The sequence below is a fragment of the Bufo gargarizans genome, chromosome 2 (assembly GCF_014858855.1).
Source record: "Bufo gargarizans isolate SCDJY-AF-19 chromosome 2, ASM1485885v1, whole genome shotgun sequence".
Classification (NCBI taxonomy): domain Eukaryota; kingdom Metazoa; phylum Chordata; class Amphibia; order Anura; family Bufonidae; genus Bufo; species Bufo gargarizans.
Window position 1 is genome coordinate 397,665,943 of NC_058081.1, and position 21,477 is coordinate 397,687,419.

At 45.5% G+C, this 21,477-nt stretch overlaps 1 protein-coding gene across 1 annotated transcript in view; it reads left to right on the plus strand.

The window, feature by feature from the left end:
• The window catches only part of HSPA4 (heat shock protein family A (Hsp70) member 4), a 58,138-nt gene that overhangs the window by 23,805 nt on the left and 12,856 nt on the right, over window positions 1-21,477 (plus strand). Inside the window, exons 6-11 of the mRNA XM_044280839.1 lie at window positions 516-649; window positions 2,413-2,657; window positions 15,406-15,482; window positions 18,358-18,509; window positions 19,143-19,249; window positions 19,356-19,489. Of these exons, the coding sequence (XP_044136774.1) occupies window positions 516-649; window positions 2,413-2,657; window positions 15,406-15,482; window positions 18,358-18,509; window positions 19,143-19,249; window positions 19,356-19,489 (849 nt within the window). The remainder of the gene's footprint in view (window positions 1-515; window positions 650-2,412; window positions 2,658-15,405; window positions 15,483-18,357; window positions 18,510-19,142; window positions 19,250-19,355; window positions 19,490-21,477) is intronic.

Sequence of the window (21,477 nt, forward strand, 5' to 3'; positions counted from 1 at the left end):
GATCCGTTCCCATTGACTTACATTGTAAGTCTGAACGGATCCGCTCCATTCAGACTGCATCGGGGCTGGACGGAGGCGTTCGGGTCCGCTCGTGAGCTCCTTCAAACGGAGCTCACGAGCGGACCGACGAACGCAAGTGTGAAAGTAGCCTAACGTAGTCTTAGTTATGGTCACTGCCAGTAATTTTGTAAAGAGGTTTGTTAACCCAGTAATTAATTATTGAAGAACTAATCCAAGCATACAGACAAACGTGGTTAGTTTATGGGGTGTGTTAGCATTGTGTTGTGTTATTAGTTCAGTAAAAATTGTGCTATAAACCTTTCAGTTTATATTCTGTTATCATATCTAGGGGTCCTCTATAGATTATTAGTGATTTGGGAGTGTGGGCAAAATTTAAAAACGCTCAACCAGAAGCCATCTGTAACCTAATATTCTTAAAGGGTTTCCCAGAATTACCCACCAGAATTTCTGTTAGTTTCCATTTAATCATGATTTTCTTTTTCCTTTTGATATAGTTGCTCTTGCCTATGGAATTTATAAGCAAGATCTGCCTGCTCCCGAGGAGAAACCAAGGATTGTAGTGTTTGTGGACATGGGCCACTCTGCGTATCAAGTGTCTGTCTGTGCTTTTAACAAGGGAAAACTCAAGGTAAGCTCCAGTCTCCATTCCGTGTGTTTTTGGGGACTCTAGCTGATTGTTTACTGACTTGGGGTTGGACTGATCACTAGGGGAAAGGGCAGTGACTGGTATCGCAGAGCTGCAGGGCCCCAAGCGTTTCCCTTAAATTGTGCCCTGCTGTGAACCCCTTGAAATCTGTCAGCAGAGTGGTTTCGTTTTTAATCTAATGACTTCAGCGGGATGATTGGCATCAATTGTAACTCCAATTACAGCAAGAATTTCCTTTGGAACTGAGCTGCACCTAGGCCAGTGATGGCGAACCTTTTACAGACCGAGTGCTCAAACTGCAACATAAACCCACTTATTTATCGCAAAGTGCCAACACAGCAATTTACCTTGAATACTACAGTCCAATATAGAATATCTTCCATGTACTTTATCATTTATCTACAATAGCCTGACTGCATTCCATGCGCCGCCTGTGCTGTTCATAGTGCGTCCTGCGCCGATGACTGACAGGAGAAGTCTAAGGCATATTGGTACACAATAGACTTTTTCCAGGATGTGGGTGCCCACAGAGAGGGCTCTGAGTGCCACCTCTGGCACCCGTGCCATAGGTTCGCCATCACTGACCTAGGCCATGTTGCCAATGACTGTAACATCACTGGCCTAGGAAGAGGTCGCAGTGCTCAAAAAGCGCCGCTGTCTCTTCAAGCAGCTGATCCGTGTGAGCACTGAGAGTCGGACCCCCACCGATCAGATCCTGAGAATAGGTCATCAGTATTAAACACTCTGGCAGCTCCGTTAGCAGCACTACACTATTTTAGGGCTTATTCAGACTACCTTATCTGTTTTGCGGACCGCAAAACACGGATACCAGGTGTGTGCATTCCACATGTTAAGAAACAGCCAGCCCTATGATAGAAATGCCTATTCTTGTCCACAATTGCTGACAAGAATAGGACTTGTATTTTCTTTTTTAAGGGACCAAGGAACGGAAGTGCTGTCAGCATTTTTTGCAGCCTCATTGAAATGAATGGGTCCGCATCCGTTCCGCAAAATTGTGGAATGGATGCAGACATAAATATATGGTAGTCTGAATGAGCCCTTAACCATAGAGAATGTTTAGCTCGAGTACAAATTGAAGTAAGGCCTCATGCACACGACCGTTTTTTTTAAGGTCCGCAAAAAGGGGGTCCGTGATCCGTGACAGTGTTTTCGTCCGTGGGTCTTCCTTGTCTTTTGGAGGATCCACGGACATGAAAAATGAAAAAAATCTAAGTCAAGTTTGCCATTGAAATGATAGGAAAAAACGGACACGGATCACGGACACGGATGACAATCTTGTGTGCATCCGTGATTTTTCACGGACCCATTGACTTGAATGGGTCCGTGAACCGTTGGCCGTGAAAAAAATAGGACAGGTCATATTTTTTTCACGGCCAGGAAACACGGATCACGGATGCGGCTGCCAAACGGTGCATTTTCCGATTTTTCCTCGGACCCATTGAAAGTCAATGGGTCCGTGAAAAAAAACGGAAAACGGCACAACGGCCACGGATGCACACAACAGTTGTGTGCATGAGGCCTTAACCAAATTGTATAATTGCAGCAGGTGTAGTAACATCAACCACATCTAGCCGTACTGTGCACGTGTCTTCAGGCAAAAGCCAATGAGTTGTGTTTCAACTTTTATAGATTTCTCTGTTTTTGTAACGAATGATAGAAAGTGCTCCAATGAATAAGAATAGCCATTGCATTACCAGTGTGAAATTGCCTATTGTGTTCCTCAGGTTCTAGCTACTGCCTTTGATCCAAGTGTGGGTGGAAGGAAATTCGATGATGTTTTGGTTAGTTATTTCTGTGAGGAGTTTGGCAAGAAGTATAAGCTGGATATAAAGTCGAAGATAAGGCCTGTACTGCGGCTCGCCCAGGAGTGCGAGAAACTCAAAAAGTTGATGAGTGCAAATGCCTCAGAACTGCCAATCAATATTGAATGTTTTATGAATGACATAGATGTCTCTGGCTCGATGAACAGGTAATTATTCCACCTTCTTTGATATAGGTGCCAGCATGATCTAATGTCAATGATGGTCACACCCTTTAGGTTAACAGAACATTCTGCTAAAATCTTAGTGATCTCCAAATATATATTAGCTCATGCCTATGACCAGATTTCAAAGAGGACCTTTCATGGGTCCCAACATTGCAAGATAACTGTCTGGCCATGTAGAGCGGCGCCCAGGGATCTCACTGCACTTACTATTATCCCGGGGCGCTGCTCCGTTCACCCACTTTGGCCCCCGGTATATTCCACGCGATGTACTGTAATTGCTGCTAACTGTAAGTGGTGGGAGGAAGGAGAATCGGGGTGAGGATTGTGTGGACCAGACTCCTGGCTACTAAGACTGGACTTGGTAGAAGAACAGAGTGGTGCTTAACCGAATGGAAGCATGATCTGCTGCAATCCAACCAACCACCTGCTCTCACTGTGCTCACTACAAGAGTGGTGTCCTGCGCCGCACTGCAAACTGGGACATCAAGTTTGGCATCTTGGATGATTGTTTTTTTCTTGTGCTCTGGCAGCAGACACAGTTTCTCCTCGTCCAGGGCCACAGCCTCTGCATCCACCATCTGCTTCACTGCCACTTCCCTGTCCGTTACTGCTCGCCACATTCATCTTAAATGTGATATATATTCTTGAAAGTATGTCACACGTACAATAGCATAGGATTTGGAAGTGTGCGTGCAAAAAAAATTTACAACTATTTGTGATGAGGAAATGTTATACAGGACGGGTATGTACCACAGGTAATGTCAGTTTGCAGTGTCTATAGAAAAACGTACACTGGATGTCATTGACATTTTAGGAATGCGCACACTTTAACCACTTCAACCCCGCTAGCTGAAACCCCCTTAATGACCAGGCCACTTTTTACACTTCTGCACTACACTACTTTCACCGTTTATTGCTCGGTCATGCAACTTACCACCCAAATGAATCTTACCTCCTTTTCTTCTCACTAATAGAGCTTTCATTTGGTGGTATTTCATTGCTGCTGACATTTTTTACTTTTTTTGTTATTAATCAAAATGTAACGATTTAAAAAAAAAAGACATTTCTCGCCCATATTCATTGGGGGACACAGAGACCTTGGGGTATAGCTATGTCCTCTAGGAGGCGTTGACACTAGATAAAGCTGTTAGCTCCTCCCCTGGTAGCTATACCCCCTCCAGCCTGGAGAGAGAGCTTCAGTTTTCTCTAGTGTCAATAGGAGGCAAGACCTCCCTGCTCTGCAGGGATCTCCTGAAGATTTTATTTTTTTCCTTCCTTTTTCAGATGGGACAACAGTGGTCGCCTCGCCTCCCTGTTCTCCCGGGGTCGAGTTGCGCCAGTGCCGATTCCGCACTGCTGCCTCCCCCACAGAAGAAAAAGTGGACCAGGGCAGCCTCGCTCCCCTGCATCCCGCCAGCCAAGGGGTCACCTAGGTCCGCCAAAGAGAAGACCCTCCCGCCATACCAGACGCCTGCCACTCCGGTGCCAGCTGCTGAGGAGGTGACCCTGCTGGAAAAGGTGACCTTGAGGGTCCACTTCGGGAGGGTGAAGAGAAGAGGATGAGAGAGGTGAGTACATGGGGCTAGGTGAGTATGAAGACCTCTTCCCCCTCCCTCCATCTTTGACAGCCTGGGTCGCCCTATGGTTAACGGCCAGGGGGCTTTAGTCAACTATGACAAGACCCCTAAGAGAGAAGGGGTTAATCCGGCGGGCGCCATGCGACACGCGGTCCCCCCTTCACTTGCCCTCTAGGCCGACTGTTTCCGGCTCTTAGAGGGTTACTGTATCTTCCCCCCGGGCACCTCCGGCGAAAGACTGGGCGCAGTCCGTCTCTGGCTGCAGTATCCTTTAATTATTCTTTCGGGAGCAGGCGTCACGCACGCAGCTCCGAAAGGGTTAACGCCCCTGGCTGTTCGCGCACCCTCCGGGGTCGTTTGCGGAGAACCTCTGGAAGACATCTGACCCCTTGCGGTAGTCTCGCGCCGAGGGGCACTTACTTAACAAGGTCCTCCGGCTGTCACGATTCCGGCCGCGGGGTGAACATCCCGGTCCTCCGGGCGCCGCTGCAAATTTAGGCCCCGGCTTCTCTTGGGGCCTATAGGCTTCCTTCCCCTGTTGTCATCCCGGCCGCGGTGCGGCTTCTCAGGCGGGATGTGTGTCGCGCTCCGCTCCGGTCCCTCCCTCCACCCTCCGGCTGACTTCAGTACAGAGGGGCAGGGTCCGGGGTGGCTGTGCATCGGTACTTTAGGCCCTGGTTTCGCGACCTGCTAGGCCGCGACTCAGAGGGGGAGGGTGGCGGGCTGGCGCGAATTATTCCCGCCTAGCTGCCGCTGCCCCGCCCCCATCAGCACCGCCCCTGGACCTAATGTCGTTATTGGTTAACCCTTTCCGGCCAGCCACTTCTGTTGGGCCAGTTCCGGATTATCAGGGGTTGGATGGCCTGGGAACAATAAAATTGCTTATTGCACTGTTAACCCCTTCCTGCCAATTATCCACTTGAGGCTAGGCAGACCAGTTTAAAAAAAAAAAAAAAAAAAAAAAAAAGTTAAATGAGGCTGGAAATAAATGTCTACTTCCATTCAGGCCCTACTCCCCTCAGTCATGTCCACTCTGACTGTGCGGCACAAAAATGGGCCCGTGTCCTGCCCCGGACATGTGACGACCTCTCTTACCGTAGTTTCCCACTCCGCCCTCTGGGCCGTTTGGTTGATAATCCTCCACCTGCGTAGTCCAGTGGAGGACCTCTGACAGTTTCCAACCCACCCTCAGGGGAAGCTTGGTTGCTTCTGTCCACCGGTGCAATGCAGTTCAGGACCGCTGCAGTTACCAATCCACCCTCCGGGGTCATTGGTCATGATTCTCCACCTGCTCAATACAGCGGAGAGCCTCTGGAACTCCCATTCCACCCTCCGGGGTCGTTTGGTTGATAATTCTCCACCTGTTCAATACAGTGGAGAGCCTCCGCAATTCCCAATTCACCCTCTGGGGTCGTTTGGTTGATAATTCTCCACCGGCTCAATACAGCGGAGAACCTCTGGAATTCCCATTCCACCCTCCGGGGTCGTTTGGTTGGTAGTTATCCACCTGTTCGATATAGCGGAGAGCCTCCACAATTCCTAATCCACCCTCCGGGGTTGTTTGGTTATAATTCTCCGCCTGCTCAATACAGCGGAGAACCTCTGGAATTCCCATTCCACCCTCTGGGGTCGTTTGGTTGATAACTCTCCACCTTCGCAACTCACAGGAGGACAGCTGAAGTATTCCCGTAATTCTCCACCTGCGCAATTCAGTTAAGGATCTCTGCGGGATCCCAATCCGTCCTCCGGTGCCGTTTGGTCGATATTCTCTACCTGAGCCATACTGTGGAGAACCTCTGGAGTTCCCAATCCACCCCATGGGGTCGTTTGGTTGATATTTCCCCACCTGCGCGATTCCAGTGGGGGGAAAAGACTGGAAATTCCCAATCCACCCTCTAGGGTTGTTTGGTTGATAATTTTCCGCGGGTTCCTTTTTTGTATACGGGACCTCTGTTCCCAATCCACCCCCAGGTAGTTTGGTTGATGAGCCCCAACTGCGCAGTCCGCGACTGCTGGGGGCGATTTTCTAATGCATATACCTGCGCGCAAGCGGACCACAGCAGGTCGTCTTTTCCTCGATATCTCCACACCCCCTCTCTTCCTCCCAGGGTCACGCTCGGGTGCACCCTCTCTCACGGGAGTGGGTCCGCCCGAAGGGGGGGGTGAGGAGTATCATTGATTCGGGCCTTGACGTGAATCCGAATCAATCTCCTTAGGTTGAGTCTACGGTGGCCAGCGGCACTTGTCGTGGGCATTACCCCCTTCCTTAGGCGGTATCGTTGCACCACTACGATACGGTGTTCACCTTTATACTTGTCCCCTGCCATGGGTGGACTAGGTACAATAACACTATTTTCAGTGCATTCCACCTTCTGTAGGTGGTGGAATTGTACCTCCACTGGGTTCTGTGCCTGCCGTGTTCATTTGCTCCTTCCATTGGTGGAGCGATTCCATTCTCACTGGTCACTAGGGGTACTGTATCCATTACCTCCTGTCTCGGGTGCTAATTGCTCTCCCATAGGGTACAGGATTGCCATATGCACTAGTTTTCACCGTGGATATTAACCCCCCTTCTGGTGGAGTGTCTGCCTGTGGCACCAGTTTGGATACGGTCCGACTGTCGCACTATCCTTCCTTAGGCGGAGTGTTGCGCGTCATTGTTCTTACTACTTGCCTTACCCTCTTTCGTTAGTGATCACTAGCGGGGGAGTATCTGTACATCTTCGGATTCTGCAATTCAACGGCGCCACGGCTCTAGGTGCCTGCGCTTAGTTTCATTGGGGGCGTGGCGACAGTTGGTACTTGACGGTGCTCGGTACACTTACTCTAGTACTATATGGGTTCCGCCAGTGCATACGTGGCTATTCCTCCTTGTGTTCCTTGGAGCTGGTTTTGGGCAGGATTATATCTCCTGCCCAAACCCACTTGTGTCCTAGGGGCTCCCATCTCTATGGGTTTCCATTGTCCCAATCGGGAACGGTGTTGTCCGCATCAGTAGTGGTGCGTACACCATTGCACATATCTGGTTTGTGTGCCGACGGGCCAAGTGTTACACTGACTCCTTACTCTCTTCCACCATTCCTGTTGTGGGAAGTGTTTGGGTTGGCACTCTGGTTTAGCTTGCAGCCTATTCAGCCTGTGCGGGTACTAGCGTTCGCAGTCGCTACAGTGGGGCATTCCATCAGGTAGGGGTTCTACCCTGACGCTTGCTGGGCAGTTGTTCCTGTTCAGCGCCCTTCCCGGGTGGAGCGTTTAAAGTTAGCTCTCCTTCCCTGGGGCGGTATGGTACCGTGGCTTCTACCGGATTCCTCTACGGTATGGGGGTCCTGTAGTAGCCATTGCGTAATCTGGCTCCTCCTGTACGGCTCCTTCGTCAGTTGACGGATTCTTCTGTCTCCGTATTCGGTGGCGTGCGCTGCATAGGCTCCTCCTTGGCGGGGTATGGCATCCCTGCTTCATCCGGTGGCTACTTCTGTATACTGCTAGTCTCGGATGGGGAACGGACTTCGTCCTTCCCCCTTTTCTTTCCGTTCTTCCTTCTCTGGCTTGGGGTTCACGGCCATTCCGCAAACCTTGGTGGTTCCTCTGTTGCTACTCCCCCTCATCTATGTGATGCAGGGTTTTTGGTTCTGTGGTTTTTTCTTTTTCTTTCGGTCTCGTTCCGGAACGACTGTTGGCCTGTGGCGTTCCTGTATTCCTCCTTCTACAGGTGACTCCTACCGTTGGTCCTGGGCGCGCTACCGGTGTGTACCTCTACCTCTCGATACTTGACTGGTGTCGGCATGTCTGTCCGATGTAGTCATGCCTTTTCGCTACGCATTCCGTGGCTAGACTGAGACTCCCCACGCCAGGATGTGCGGGGGTGCTGTCGCGTCTGTTGATGGAGTTTTGTTCCTGGGACGGGACTCCCCTTCTCTTCTTCCTCCTTAAGGCAGAAGTTTTTCTCTAATCTTGGTTTGGTTGTTTGCTTCCGTCAAGCGGTTTTGCTACACCGTCGTTACACGGTCGCTAACGGAGTTCTTCCGTCTATGATTCTCATATCGTCACTACCTTTGACTATCCAATGTGTTGATTCCTGGCTTGCGGTTGGGCATGCCTCATTCAGGCAGCTTCTCAGTCTCCCGTCACACCCGGTCGGCTCGGGGGGACATTGGTGGACCACTTCCGTAGCTGGGTAGGTTCGGCACTGTGTGGCCTTCCAGCGTCCTCTGACCCACCCAGGGTCCTCAATTCCTTCCTACTGGGAATAGCCGTACGGTTCCTCCATGCCGTCCTCCTTTTACCGCCTTGGGATCAGACCTTGGTCTTTTTAGCACTCCGGAATTCTCCCCTTGAACCTGTCCTGGTTTTGCCAGGGGTAGGAGCTTTCCTGGGGTCGTTCTTCCTTTCTCCCGACGGTGATCTCTGATTTTCATCTCGATGTAGAATCTGGCCTTCAATCACTGCGTACCTCCCCTTCACACCCTCAGGAACAGGTGTTGGGTCGTTTGGCCGTTGTCAGGGCTCTGACTGTTTATTTGTCAGCCTCCAGTTCCTTCCGGCGTACGTGCTCGCCTTGGTTTTGTCTTTCCGGAGGGTCCTCGCATAACATTGGCGGCCTCCAGGGTGTCAATTGCACGTCTGCATTGGTTTGAACTTCTGTCCCCGGGACAGGGTTCCACCCTTCAGTGTTGCGGCTCCTTTCACCAGAGGGGTTAGCGCTCTTGGGCTCGGATGGTTCAGGGTTCAGCCGCAGTTGTGCGGGGCGGCTACTGCCCTCCTCCGCTCATTCACAAATCTTTGCCTAGTGCATGCTTATGCATCGGCGGGCACCGCCTCTGGAGGCTTGGTCTTGCAGGCAGCAGTTTTCTGTTGCCTGCAGGGGCGATGGCTCCGTGGGTCTGTGTTTCTTTCCCCCCCCTTGTGGACTGCTCTTGGACGTCCCAAGGTCTCTGTGTCCCCCAATGAATATGGGCGAGAAAAGGAGATTTTTGTATAACTTACCAGTAAAATCTCTTTCTCGCTCTTCATTGGGGGACACAGCACCCACCCAGTATTGTTGTTTGGTCACAGTTGTGGCAGTTGATGGTTTGAGCCTGTTGGGTCCTTGCCATGGTTGGTGTTCTGTGTTTTTTCTTTGTTGGCTTGCTTCTCCTACTGCTTCTCACAAACTGAAGCTCTCTCTCCAGGCTGGAGGGGGTATAGCTACCAGGGGAGGAGCTAACAGCTTTATCTAGTGTCAACGCCTCCTAGAGGACATAGCTATACCCCAAGGTCTCTGTGTCCCCCAATGAAGAGCGAGAAAGAGATTTTACTGGTAAGTTATACAAAATCTCCTTTTTTCACTTTCAGCCGTAAAATTTAGCAAAAAAAACGACATCCATATATAAATTTTTCGTTAAATTTATTGTTCTACATGTCTTTGATAAAAAAAACAATGTTTAGGCAAAAAAAAATGGTTTGGGTAAAAGTTATAGCGTTTACAAACTATGGTACAAAAATGTGAATTTCCGCTTTTTGAAGCAGCTCTGACTTTCTGAGCACCTGTCATTTTTCCTGAGGTTCTACAATGCCCAGAAAGTACAAACACCCCACAAATGACCCCATTTCGGAAAGTAGACACCCTAAGGTATTCGCTGATGGGCATAGTGAGTTCATAGAACTTTTTATTTTTTGTCACAAGTTAGCGGAAAATGATGTGTGTTTTTTTTTTTTTTTTTTTTTTTCTTACAAAGTCTCATATTCCACTAACTTGTGACAAAAAATAAAAACTTCCATGAACTCACTATGCCCATCACAAAATACCTTGGGGTGTCTTCTTTCCAAAATGGGGTCACTTGTGGGGTAGTTATACTGCCCTGGCATTTTAGGGGCCCAGATGCGCGAGAAGAATTTTGAAATCAAAATCTGTAAAAAATGACCGGTGAAATCCGAAAGGTGCTCTTTGGAATGTGTGCCCCTTTGCCCACCTAGGCTGCAAAAAAGTGTCACACATCTGGTATCGCCGTACTCAGGAGAAGTTGGGGAATGTGTTTTGGGGTGTCATTTTACATATACCCATGCTGGGTGAGAAACATCTTGGTGAAATGCCAACTTTGGATAAAATGGGAAAAGTTGTCTTTTGCCAAGATATTTCTCTCACCCAGCATGGGTATATGTAAAATGACACCCCAAAACACATTCCCCCAACTTCTCCTGAGTACGGAGATACCACATGTGTGACACTTTTTTGCAGCCTAGATGCGCAAAGCGGCCCAAATTCCTTTTAGGAGGGCATTTTTAGACATTTGGATCCCAGACTTTCTCACGCATATGGGCCCCTAAAAAGCGAGGGCAGTATAAATACCCCACATGTGACCCCATTTTGGAAAGAAGACACCCCAAGGTATTCAATGAGGGGCATGGCGAGTTCATAGAATTTTTTATTTTTTATTTTTTGTCACAAGTTAGCGGAAATTGATTTTTAAATTTTTTTATTTTTTTTTGTATTTTCTCAGTCTCCCTTTCCGCTAACTTGGGACAAAAATTTCAATCTTTCATGGACTCAATATGCCCCTCACGGAATACCTTGGGGAGTCTTCTTTCCGAAATGGGGTCACATGTGGGGTATTTATACTTCCCTGGCATTTTAGGGGCCCTAAAGCATGAGAAGAAGTCTGGAATATAAATGTCTAAAAAATGTTACGCATTTGGATTCCGTGAGGGGTATGGTGAGTTTATGTGAGATTTTATTTTTTGACACAAGTTAGTGGAATATGAGACTTAGCGGAAATTGTTTTTTTATTTTTTTTACTAAGTCTCATATTCCACTAACTTGGGCCAAAAAAAATGTCTGAATGGAGCCTTACAGGGGGGTGATCAGGGAGTCTATATGGGTGATCACACCCCTGTCATTGATCACCCCCCTGTAAGGCTCCATTCAGACGTCCGTATGTGTTTTGCGGATCCGATCCGTGGATCCGTAAAAATCATACGGACATCTGAATGGAGCCTTACAGGGGTGGTGATCGGGGAGTCTATATGGGGTGATCCGGGGTTCATAAGGGTTAATAAGTGACAGGGGGAGAGGTGTAGTGTAGTGTTTTGTGGTACTTTACACAGCTACCTTTTGTCCTCTGGTGGTCGATCCAAACAAAAGGGACCACCAGAGGACCAGGTATGTTAGACGCTGTTATCAAAACAGCGTCTAATATACCTGTTAGGGGTTAAAAAAAAATTGCATATCCAGCCTGCCACCGAACGATCGCCGCTGGCAGGCTGGAGATCCACTCACTTACCTTCCGTTCCTGTGAGCGCGCGCGCCTGTGTGTGTGCGTTCACAGGAAGTCTCGGCTCTCGCGAGATGACTCGTATATGCGTCACTCTGCGCAGAGCTGCCGCCTCCGGACAGCAGATCTGCGTTAGGAGATGTGGCACAGCCACAGTGGACTATTACACGGTATTTAGCGCAGGATGCGCTAAAAAGAAATATATTGCTGCTGTCACACACAAAATGTGCGGGGAGGATACTCGAGCATTGCGCTCAAGCACATGTGGTACTCAGCTAAGTACTGTCATGTGCTGAGCATAGCGACGCTCGAGCCGAACTGGTATGGCATGCGCTCACTCAACACTACTGCAGACTGCTAGCAATTATTCATAACTTCTAATAGAAATAATAGAGGAATGGGACAACATAGAGCCATAAGAATAGATTCTCCAAAATTGTTACATGGGTAATGCATGAAGATATTAAAACAGACATGTCAGGAGAGGGGACAGCTCCTCTTTAAAGAAGAAAGAAATATCTGAAGAAAAAAAATAATTCTCTCCCAAGATTCCAGCCTGGGATTGCTACATACAAAACTGGGCACTTGGCACTAAGGTATAGCCCTTTAACATGGAGAAGACGAGTTATTTTTTTTTTTTTTTTTTTTTGTGTGTTTGTGTTTTTTTTTTTTTTTTTTTTTTTTACCTTTCTGTGCTTAGACGCTAACTTACATTATTGGTGTCTTTATAATCCTAATCTGCCTGTGAATAAAGTAGAAATGTGTATCTTAGCCTTCTGAGCATATCTCAAAGTGGTGAAGCTACAGTTAGCACTGTATATAATATGTACATGCTACAAAACTGCTCTAGGTCGCAGTCCTGCCCTCAGCCTGTCTAGCTCTGTCAGTCAACGGGAGGTGTTAGAGCAGTGCTCTGAGCATTTAGCCCCACCCTTTGGTGCTCAAACTTGCTCATTTGCATATGAATAAAAGTGCCAATATATCTGCAGCTGTCTAGACAAAAGAAAAGTATAGTTTTAATCCGCATTATGAGCCCCACAAGGCAGTATGTGTTCAATTGGGTTGATCATGCTGACAAAGGCTCTTTAACCACCTCCGGACCGCCTAACGCAGATGTGTGGTCCGGAGGTGGCAGCCCTGCGCAGAGTCACGCATATATGCGTCATCTCGCGAGGGCCGGGATTTCCTGTGAACGCGCGCACACAGGCGCGCGCGCGCTCACAGGAACGGAAGGTAAGCGAGTGGATCTCCAGCCTGCCAGCGGCGATCGCTCGCTGGCAGGCTGGAGATCCGAATTTTTTAACCCCTAACAGGTATATTAGACGCTGTTTTGATAACAGCGTCTAATATACCTCCTACCTGGTCCTCTGGTGGTCCCTTTTGTTAGGATCGACCACCAGAGGACACAGGAAGGTCAGTAAAGTCGCACCAAACACTACACTACACCCCCCCCCCCCCGTCACTTATTAACCCTTTATGAACCCATGATCACCCCATATAAACTCCCTGATCACCCCCCTGTCATTGATCACCCCCCTGTCAGGCTCCGTTCAGACGTCCGTATTATTTTTACGGATCCACGGATCGGATCCGCAAAACACATGCGGACGTCTGAATGGAGCCTTACAGGCGGGTGATCAATGACAGGCGGGTGATCACCCATATACACTCCCTGATCACCCCCCTGTCATTGATCACCCCCCTGTAAGGCTCTATTCAGACGTCCGCATGTGTTTTGCGGATCCGATCCATGGATCCGTAAAAATCATACGGACGTCTGAATGGAGCCTTACAGGGGGGGTGATCAGTGACAGGGGGGTGATCACGGAGTCTATATGGGTGATCACCCCCCTGTCATTGATCACCCCCCTGTAAGGCTCCATTCAGACATTTTTTTTTGGCACAAGTTAGCGGAAATTTTTTGTTTGTTTTTGTTTTTTCTTACTAAGTCTCATATTCCACTAACTTGTGTCAAAAAATAAAATCTCACATGGACGCACCATACCCCTCACGGAATCCAAATGCGTAAACATTTTTAGACATTTATATTCCAGACTTCTTCTCACGCTTTAGGGCCCCTAAAAAGCCAGGGCAGTATAAATACCCCACATGTGACCCCATTTCGGAAAGAAGACACCCCAAGGTATTCCGTGAGGGGCATATTGAGTCCATGAAAGATTGAAATTTTTGTCCTAAGTTAGCAGAAAGTGAGACTTCAAGAAAAAAACAAAAAAAATCAATATCCGCTAACTTAGGCAAAAAATAAAAAATTTCTAGGAACTCGCCAGGCCCCTCATTGAATACCTTGGGGTGTCTTCTTTCCAAAGTGGGGTCACATGTGGGGTATTTATACTGCCCTGGCTTTTTAGGGGCCCGAAAGTGTGAGAAGAAGTCTGGGATCCAAATGTCTAAAAATGCCCTCCTAAAAGGAATTTGGGCCCCTTTGCGCATCTAGGCTGCAAAAAAGTGTCACACATCTGGTATCGCCGTACTCAGGAGAAGTTGGGCAATGTGTTTTGGGGTGTCATTTTACATATACCCATGCTGGGTGAGAAAAATATCTTGGTCAAATGCCAACTTTGTATAAAAAAATTGGAAAAGTTGTCTTTTGCCAAGATATTTCTCTCACCCAGCATGGGTATATGTAAAATGACACCCCAAAACACATTCCCCAACTTCTCCTGAGTACGGCGATACCAGATGTGTGACACTTTTTTGCAGCCAAGGTGGGCAAAGGGGCACATATTCCAAAGTGCACCTTTCGGATTTCACCGGTCATTTTTTACACATTTCGATTGCAAAGTTCTTCTCACACATTTGGGCCCCTAAATTGCCAGGGCAGTATAACTACGCCACAAGTGACCCCATTTTGGGAAGAAGACACCCCAAGGTATTCCGTGAGGGGCATGGCGAGTTCCTAGAATTTTTTATTTTTTGTCGCAAGTTAGTGGAATATGAGACTTTGTAAGAAAAAAATAAAAATAAAAAATCATCATTTTCCGCTAACTTGTGACAAAAAATAAAAAGTTCTCTGAACTCACTATGCCCATCAGTGAATACCTTAGGGTGTCTACTTTCCGAAATGGGGTCATTTGTGGGGTTTTTCTACTGTCTGGGCATTGTAGAACCTCAGGAAACATGACTGACAGGTGCTCAGAAAGTCAGAGCTGCTTCAAAAAGCGGAAATTCACATTTTTGTACCATAGTTTGTAAACGCTATAACTTTTACCCAAACCATTTTTTTTTTTTGCCCAAACATTTTTTTTTATCAAAGACATGTAGAACTATAAATGTAGCAAAAAATGTATATATGGATGTCGTTTTTTTTTGCAAAATTTTACAGCTGAAAGTGAAAAATGTCATTTTTTTGCAAAAAAATCGTTACATTTCGATTAATAACAAAAAAAGTAAAAATGTCAGCAGCAATAAAATACCACCAAATGAAAGCTCTATTAGTGAGAAGAAAAGGAGGTAAAATTCAATTGGGTGGTAAGTTGCATGACCGAGCGATAAACGGTGAAAGGAGTGTAGTGCCGAAGTGTAAAAAGTGCTCTGGTCATTGAAGGGGGTTTCAGCTAGCGGGGCTGAAGTGGTTAAGGACCCTATGTTCTGAAGCTTGTTCAGCCAGCAGCTTTTCCCATTGACTCATGTACATGCATGCTTTGCTAACCATGCTTGGATTCCTTTTTTTTTTTTTTTTGTCTCATGTAAAAAGGTATACCCAAACCTTGGTATCTACCACCAGGACAGTCTGGTGGCCCTCATACACACTACATGGTCAACCAATCCCATGAGATTGTTGAAATTTGGTCAGCAATATCCTTGTCTCTTGTATTTTATTTTATTTATTTTCTAATTTCCTTGGTAATTTTTGGTTTTAAATGTCTCTATCTTTTTATAATTAAGGGGTCATTTTGAGGAAATGTGTGAGAGTCTGCTGTCTCGAGTTGAAACTCCACTCCGCAGTGTCCTAGAGCAAGCCAGTAAGTAAGATTTATGGCTGAAACTATAGACTATAGAACTAATAGTATTTATGCATTTAAGAGGTTATCCCATGATTAATGTAAAAAATGAAAATCTGACATGATATAGTACATCAATCTCTAAGAGCTGCTGCAGCTCTCTCCCTATGACTGCGTAGGAGGCAGCTGAAGGATGACACGGAGTATGCTCCCACCATGGGAAGAAGTTATAGGAACCATGAAATGGGTGCTCTATTTGGAAAGGCTGAAGGTAGAAAGAAATAAAGAGAAGATGGTGGATAAGTTTGTCAAAAAATGGAGACATTTTATTGAATGAACCGTCAGACATAAAAATTTGAGAACTGATGTCTCCCTTTACACAAACTACATGGTATTTGACTCCCCAAGTTGGAGCAACACTAGGGAAACTGGCGTCTTGTTGAAACAGATACTCTTCTGCTAAGTTCAGTCACGGATAATGTTGGTGCTCATTAACCTGGAACTAAGGGGACATGCCTGAGTTAGAATTAAATAGTAGGGAGAGGGTCAAAAATGGAAAAAATGATCAGGATGTATACCTGTACTGTGATTTTTGTATTCGCTCTTTGAGGATTTTTATGTTGATGTAATGAATGAATGAATGCTCTGTTATACCTTCTGATTAAAAAATATATATATATAAAAAAGAAAGTATGTGCGGCCTTCTCAGTGAGCAGGTCAAAGAAAGAAGACAAACAGCAGGTGGCGCTATACAGATACATTTTATTGGATATCGCATGTTTATTACATGCCTTTACTAAAATATTCTGATCCAGGGGCTGGTTTGAAAACTAGAATATATTTTGTGGGACAAAACCACATTTTTGATCATTATTGCTAAATTGCAATCCTAAACTTTGCGTTACTGTTGTGAGTCTTCTGTGTGCTAAAATACGGTACGCTGTGGCAGAATCTTTACGTATGCAGCCAGGTTTAAAGGGAATCTCTATATTGTACTTTTTTGCCAAAGCAGTCAGTGGTGGGGTGAGGGGCAGTGACTCCTTAACAGCAGGATGCCAGTGCTGCGGCTAAACAGTAAATTTCATTATACATTAGACACAAGGAAGGCAGCATAATAAAAATCACAGAAAAAAAACTAAGATAAAAACATCCTGCACGGTATGATATATAAATTTGCGCATGTCCCTGGCAATATTATTGAAGAAAATCCCAGAAATAAGATAATGATGCACTTAGTAAAGTAGATGCAAGCATTATATATGGACAGTCCTCACTCTGATAATATCTGAGACACTTAGCCAATATATTTTGATCAAAACACATCTGTGTCCGCCTACCAAGCGCCAAGGTGGTCAAGGAAGGCAGCATAATAGCCTTTAAAGGATAACTGTCACATTTAGACCTTAATTTCAATTTTCATATATGTAGTTACTAATAACATGATATTCCAGAATCAGTTACTATTAGACTGACTTACCCCATGTTTAATAAGATTCAGCCCGTAGCAACCAGTCTGCATAAAACTGCAATTTCACTATTCAATTAAGATGGCCGCCACTGCCCTCACCCTGATGCTAATCCAGCCTGCCCTCACTAGCCAGTAAAAATAGCCCCCCAAAAGTGTCAGTAACCAGAGCCCTGCAGCACAAGGGGGTCCTCGTACCACATGTTTTCATTTATACACTGAGCAGATGGCAGACCTCCCTTCCCTGGTCTGCGCTGCTCCAACTCTGCATTCTCCAGCTCTGCTGAGTGAGGGAGTATCTGCCAAGCGCAGGGACAGGGAGAAGTGCACACAGCCCAGGTACTGTTATCAGCTGCTGGGGAGGACCTGGCTTTAATCATTTACTTACAGTCCCTTGCTGTCAGTAATGCGCCCTCCGTCATTCAACACATAGACGGACCATGCCTAGCAACCCAATTTTAAGCACAGGTAAAAGTACAGGGAAGAAAACTGTGGAATTAAGGGGTAATTGAATACAGTGAAAAGTTGAAATAGGGCCACCAAGGTGATATTAATCACCACAATCCAATACTCCAAAAAAACTAAATACGACACTTATCCTTTAAAGGAGATTTGTCACTTCAGCAAATGGCATTTATTTTGTATGTTTGCATACTATAGGAAAAAGCACTGACCTCTGGTGGTCGGTGCTATGGGACTGCACATAGAGTAAAAAATTAAAATGTTTAAAAAGGAAATGCAAGTAAAAGATTACAGGTAAATGCAAATCGCCTGCTTCACAACTTTATGTGTAAACCTTCATTATTTTTTCTTTTAATATATAAACCAATTTCACCCCCACAAATAATTTCTCTTCTCTGCAAAACTAGATCTGTTTTTTTTTTACCATTTTGCTACATGTAAATAATCTAACCTTAGTTCTGTTGACAATTTTTTTTTTTTTTTTTTCAGCCGCTATTAATTTACTTAGTAATTGCCAGTAATAATTTTTTTTTATGCTCCCGCTCTCCGATCTTGTATATACAGAAGATGGAGGACTTAGTTGTGAGTGGTCCTGAACGCTGTGTGTGTGCTCCTGTCTGACCACGAAAGTGCCTTTTTTCTAGGACATTGTAATTCCTGTGCTAGGGAGGAAGAGGGAGTATTTAACTGTGGGGGAAGCTGATTGGTTGTGGGGAATAAGTGCGCTCCTGAGATGAAAGAAAGTAATTCTGAAAAGTTAGGGAGGGAGGCCTAAGGGAAAGGGCATCAGTGGCCATTTTAAGAAGACGGTCAGATTGCAGACTTGTGAGGAGCAGTTGGTATGGGCGGAATCGTATGAAAAAAGTGGTATATCACTGCAGCAGCAACGATATTTATGAAAAAATATTAATTTTGAGTGAAAATATGATAGTTGTACTTTAAGATCATGCTCTCTCTTGTCTTGTGCAGAACTTAAGAAAGAAGATATTTATGCCGTTGAGATAGTTGGTGGTGCCACACGAATCCCAGCCGTTAAGGAGCGAATAAACCGTTTCTTCGGTAAAGAAGTTAGCACCACGTTGAATGCTGATGAAGCAGTAGCTAGAGGCTGCGCATTACAGGTGAGTGAACAGCCTTTGAATGCATGGCCTGGGGACATTTCTGTTCTTGCTTTTTATTTAAGATGTTCAAGCTTGTCTTAAGATCTCCCTATTGTATCTCATGTTTCTTTTAAACAGGCTATCTGATTTATTTTTTTGAAGGGGTTGTGTTCTGGTCACACAAAACAAGGTTTCATTTGGAAGCATTAAAAACAAAAATAATAAAAATATGCATGTATATACGTATTGCTGTTACATAGTTGCAATGATGCTACCTGGTGTCCTTTTTATTTCTTCTCACAGTTGGGCCTCATGCACACGACCTTTGTTTTGGGTCCGCATCCGAGCCGCTCTTGTGGCGGCTCGGATGCGGACCCGTTCACTTCAATGGGGCTGCAAAAGATGCGGACAGCACTCTGTTATGTCCGCGTCTGTTGCTCTGTTCCGTGGCCCCGCTAAAAAAATATAACATGTCCTATTCTTTGCTTTGCGGACAAGAATAGGCATTTATATTGAAGGCTATCTGTGCGCACTGCAAAACACACCACGGTCGTGTGCATGAGGCCTTACTCTTCACAGCATTTATATTTTACGATTATTTTTTTTTATTCCTGCTTGCTTCTCAATTTTATTTTATTTTTTTCTTGGTCGTAGTGTGCTATTCTGTCTCCGGCTTTTAAAGTTAGAGAGTTTTCCATCACTGATCTGGTACCTTACCCAATATCCCTAAAGTGGAATTCTCCAGCGGAGGAAGGTCTAAGGTGGGTACAAATGCATATAATTTATTGACGGTCATTCAGTATTTGAATCGCTTGATTTGGGATTTTTCTGTGCTTGGTAACATTGTATAAATTATTTTGTTTTCAGTGACTGTGAGGTGTTCCCCAAGAACCATGCTGCACCGTTCTCCAAAGTGCTTACATTCTACAGGAAAGAACCTTTCACTTTGGATGCTTATTACAGTGCACCCAAAGAACTTCCCTATCCTGATCCCTCTTTAGGTGAGTTCAACATTCTTCAAGGGGTTGTTTAGGAGTTTGATCTTGGTGGTGGTTGTCTGATAGCCGGCATAGATTGACCCCCAATTTTATCGTCGCATACCAAAAAATTTACGTTGTCATACATCCCACATACTGTATCCTGCATACCTGACTACTGCTAAAGATGTGGACATAATGTGGGAGCCATCATGTCCTATATTTGGTAGGCAATATATCTAGCGGTTTTGGAAAAACATAAGTTACATGGATAGGAATTTACCTTCTGCACTGCTAATGGCCCTCAGTTAAAATAACAAAGCATGTGATTTCAGTTGTCAAGTTTCTGTTTTAGTTTTTTTTGTCTTAATGGGGATTTCCGAGATTTTTCAACTGGTGACTTATCCTTTGGATAGGTCATCAGTATCTGATTGGTGGAGGTCAGACACCCAAGACCACCGACAATCACAAGTTTGAGAAGGCATCGGCACTCGCAGTAGCACCACGACCTTCTCTCAGCAAACCAAGCACAGGGCCGTGCACTTAATAGCGCCAGTGCTTGGCATCGCTGCTCAGCCCCATTTACTTCAGTGGGGCTCAGCTGTGCTAGGCCATGTAACCGATAAACGTGACGTCGCACTGTCTAGGCAAAGCTGTGAGAAAGCCACATCGCTACTGTCTTCTTAAATAGCTGATCAGATGGGGAGGGTCCAAGATGCAGAGGATAGGTAATCAGTTAAAATATCTTTGGAAAACCCCTTAAATGCGTTGTCTGGGAATTAAGAAAATGAAAATACTTAAATATTACTTTGATATAAAAATATTCCTAAATACATTTCATTAACTAACTATAATGGTTCATTTGGTCTAGGGAGCAATTAGGAGAAATAAATAAAATGGCCACCGTCCCATTGGCATACACGAAACATGTCCTAATCACACAGCAGGACAAGTTACTTCCCAACACTGATGTAAAGAGCTGCCTCATCCTTCTCTCAGCTCTGCTTGTCAGGGATTATGATCCTGAATACAGATGATAAGATCTTCAGCTGATTCTCTGTAGGGATGGAGTTCATGAGGAGACATGAAGTGCAGAGAGGACGGGTAGGACAGACTGTGGTAATGTGGGGCTGTTCTAATTTACACCCCCTCCCTCCTCTCTGTACTTAATGTCTCCTAATAAGCTCCATTCTTAGATCTTCATCTGAAGATCATATTAAACTGTATTTAGGATCATAATCCCTGACAAGTAAGAGAGGAAGATGACGACAAAGCTCTCTGACTTTGTCCTCCTGTGTTATTAGGACAGGTTTTGTGTGGACTAGTAGGATGGTCGCCATTTTATTTTTCCTAATGAGTGCTCCCCAGACTAAACGAGCCATTATAACTAATGAAAGGTATTTGGTAATATATTTATAATTACGGTAAGTAATATTTAAGTGTTTTCATTTTCTTAATTCCCGGAGAACCTCTTTAAATATAACTACGTGTAGTTGTATATCAGCAAATGACCAAATTGTGACCATGGACACACAGTTAACACCTTTGTATCATTTTGTTAGATAACAATGCATTCACCTTGATCTTCTTATTTTTCTTTATCATTTTAGGGCTGATTCTTTAACCACTTTCCTACCGCTGCACGACTTACTATGTTGCAGCGGTTGGATCTTATCTGTAACTCGACGTATAAAAGTGTTGGGTTACATTGCCATCTGCCGGCGCTGTCTTATTCAGCTGATGTCATAGGGAGATGTGCTGTGGCCAGCAGGACCGGTTTGGTTGTAATACACGCTTGTAGCACTCAAGCTACAAGCGTGTATTACATTGAAGAAGTTGAAAGTTGGCAGGGAGTGCTTTTTCTTGTGTAAGAGCACCAGCTGCTTGCTTTAAAATGAAATTTCAGCTTGCAGGCTGGGAATTAAGGGGAACCTGTCACATCCCAAAACGATCCCAAGCCGCCAGCAGTGTGTTTCTGATGATGCCTTTCTTCCTGAAGGCAGATGGAGCAA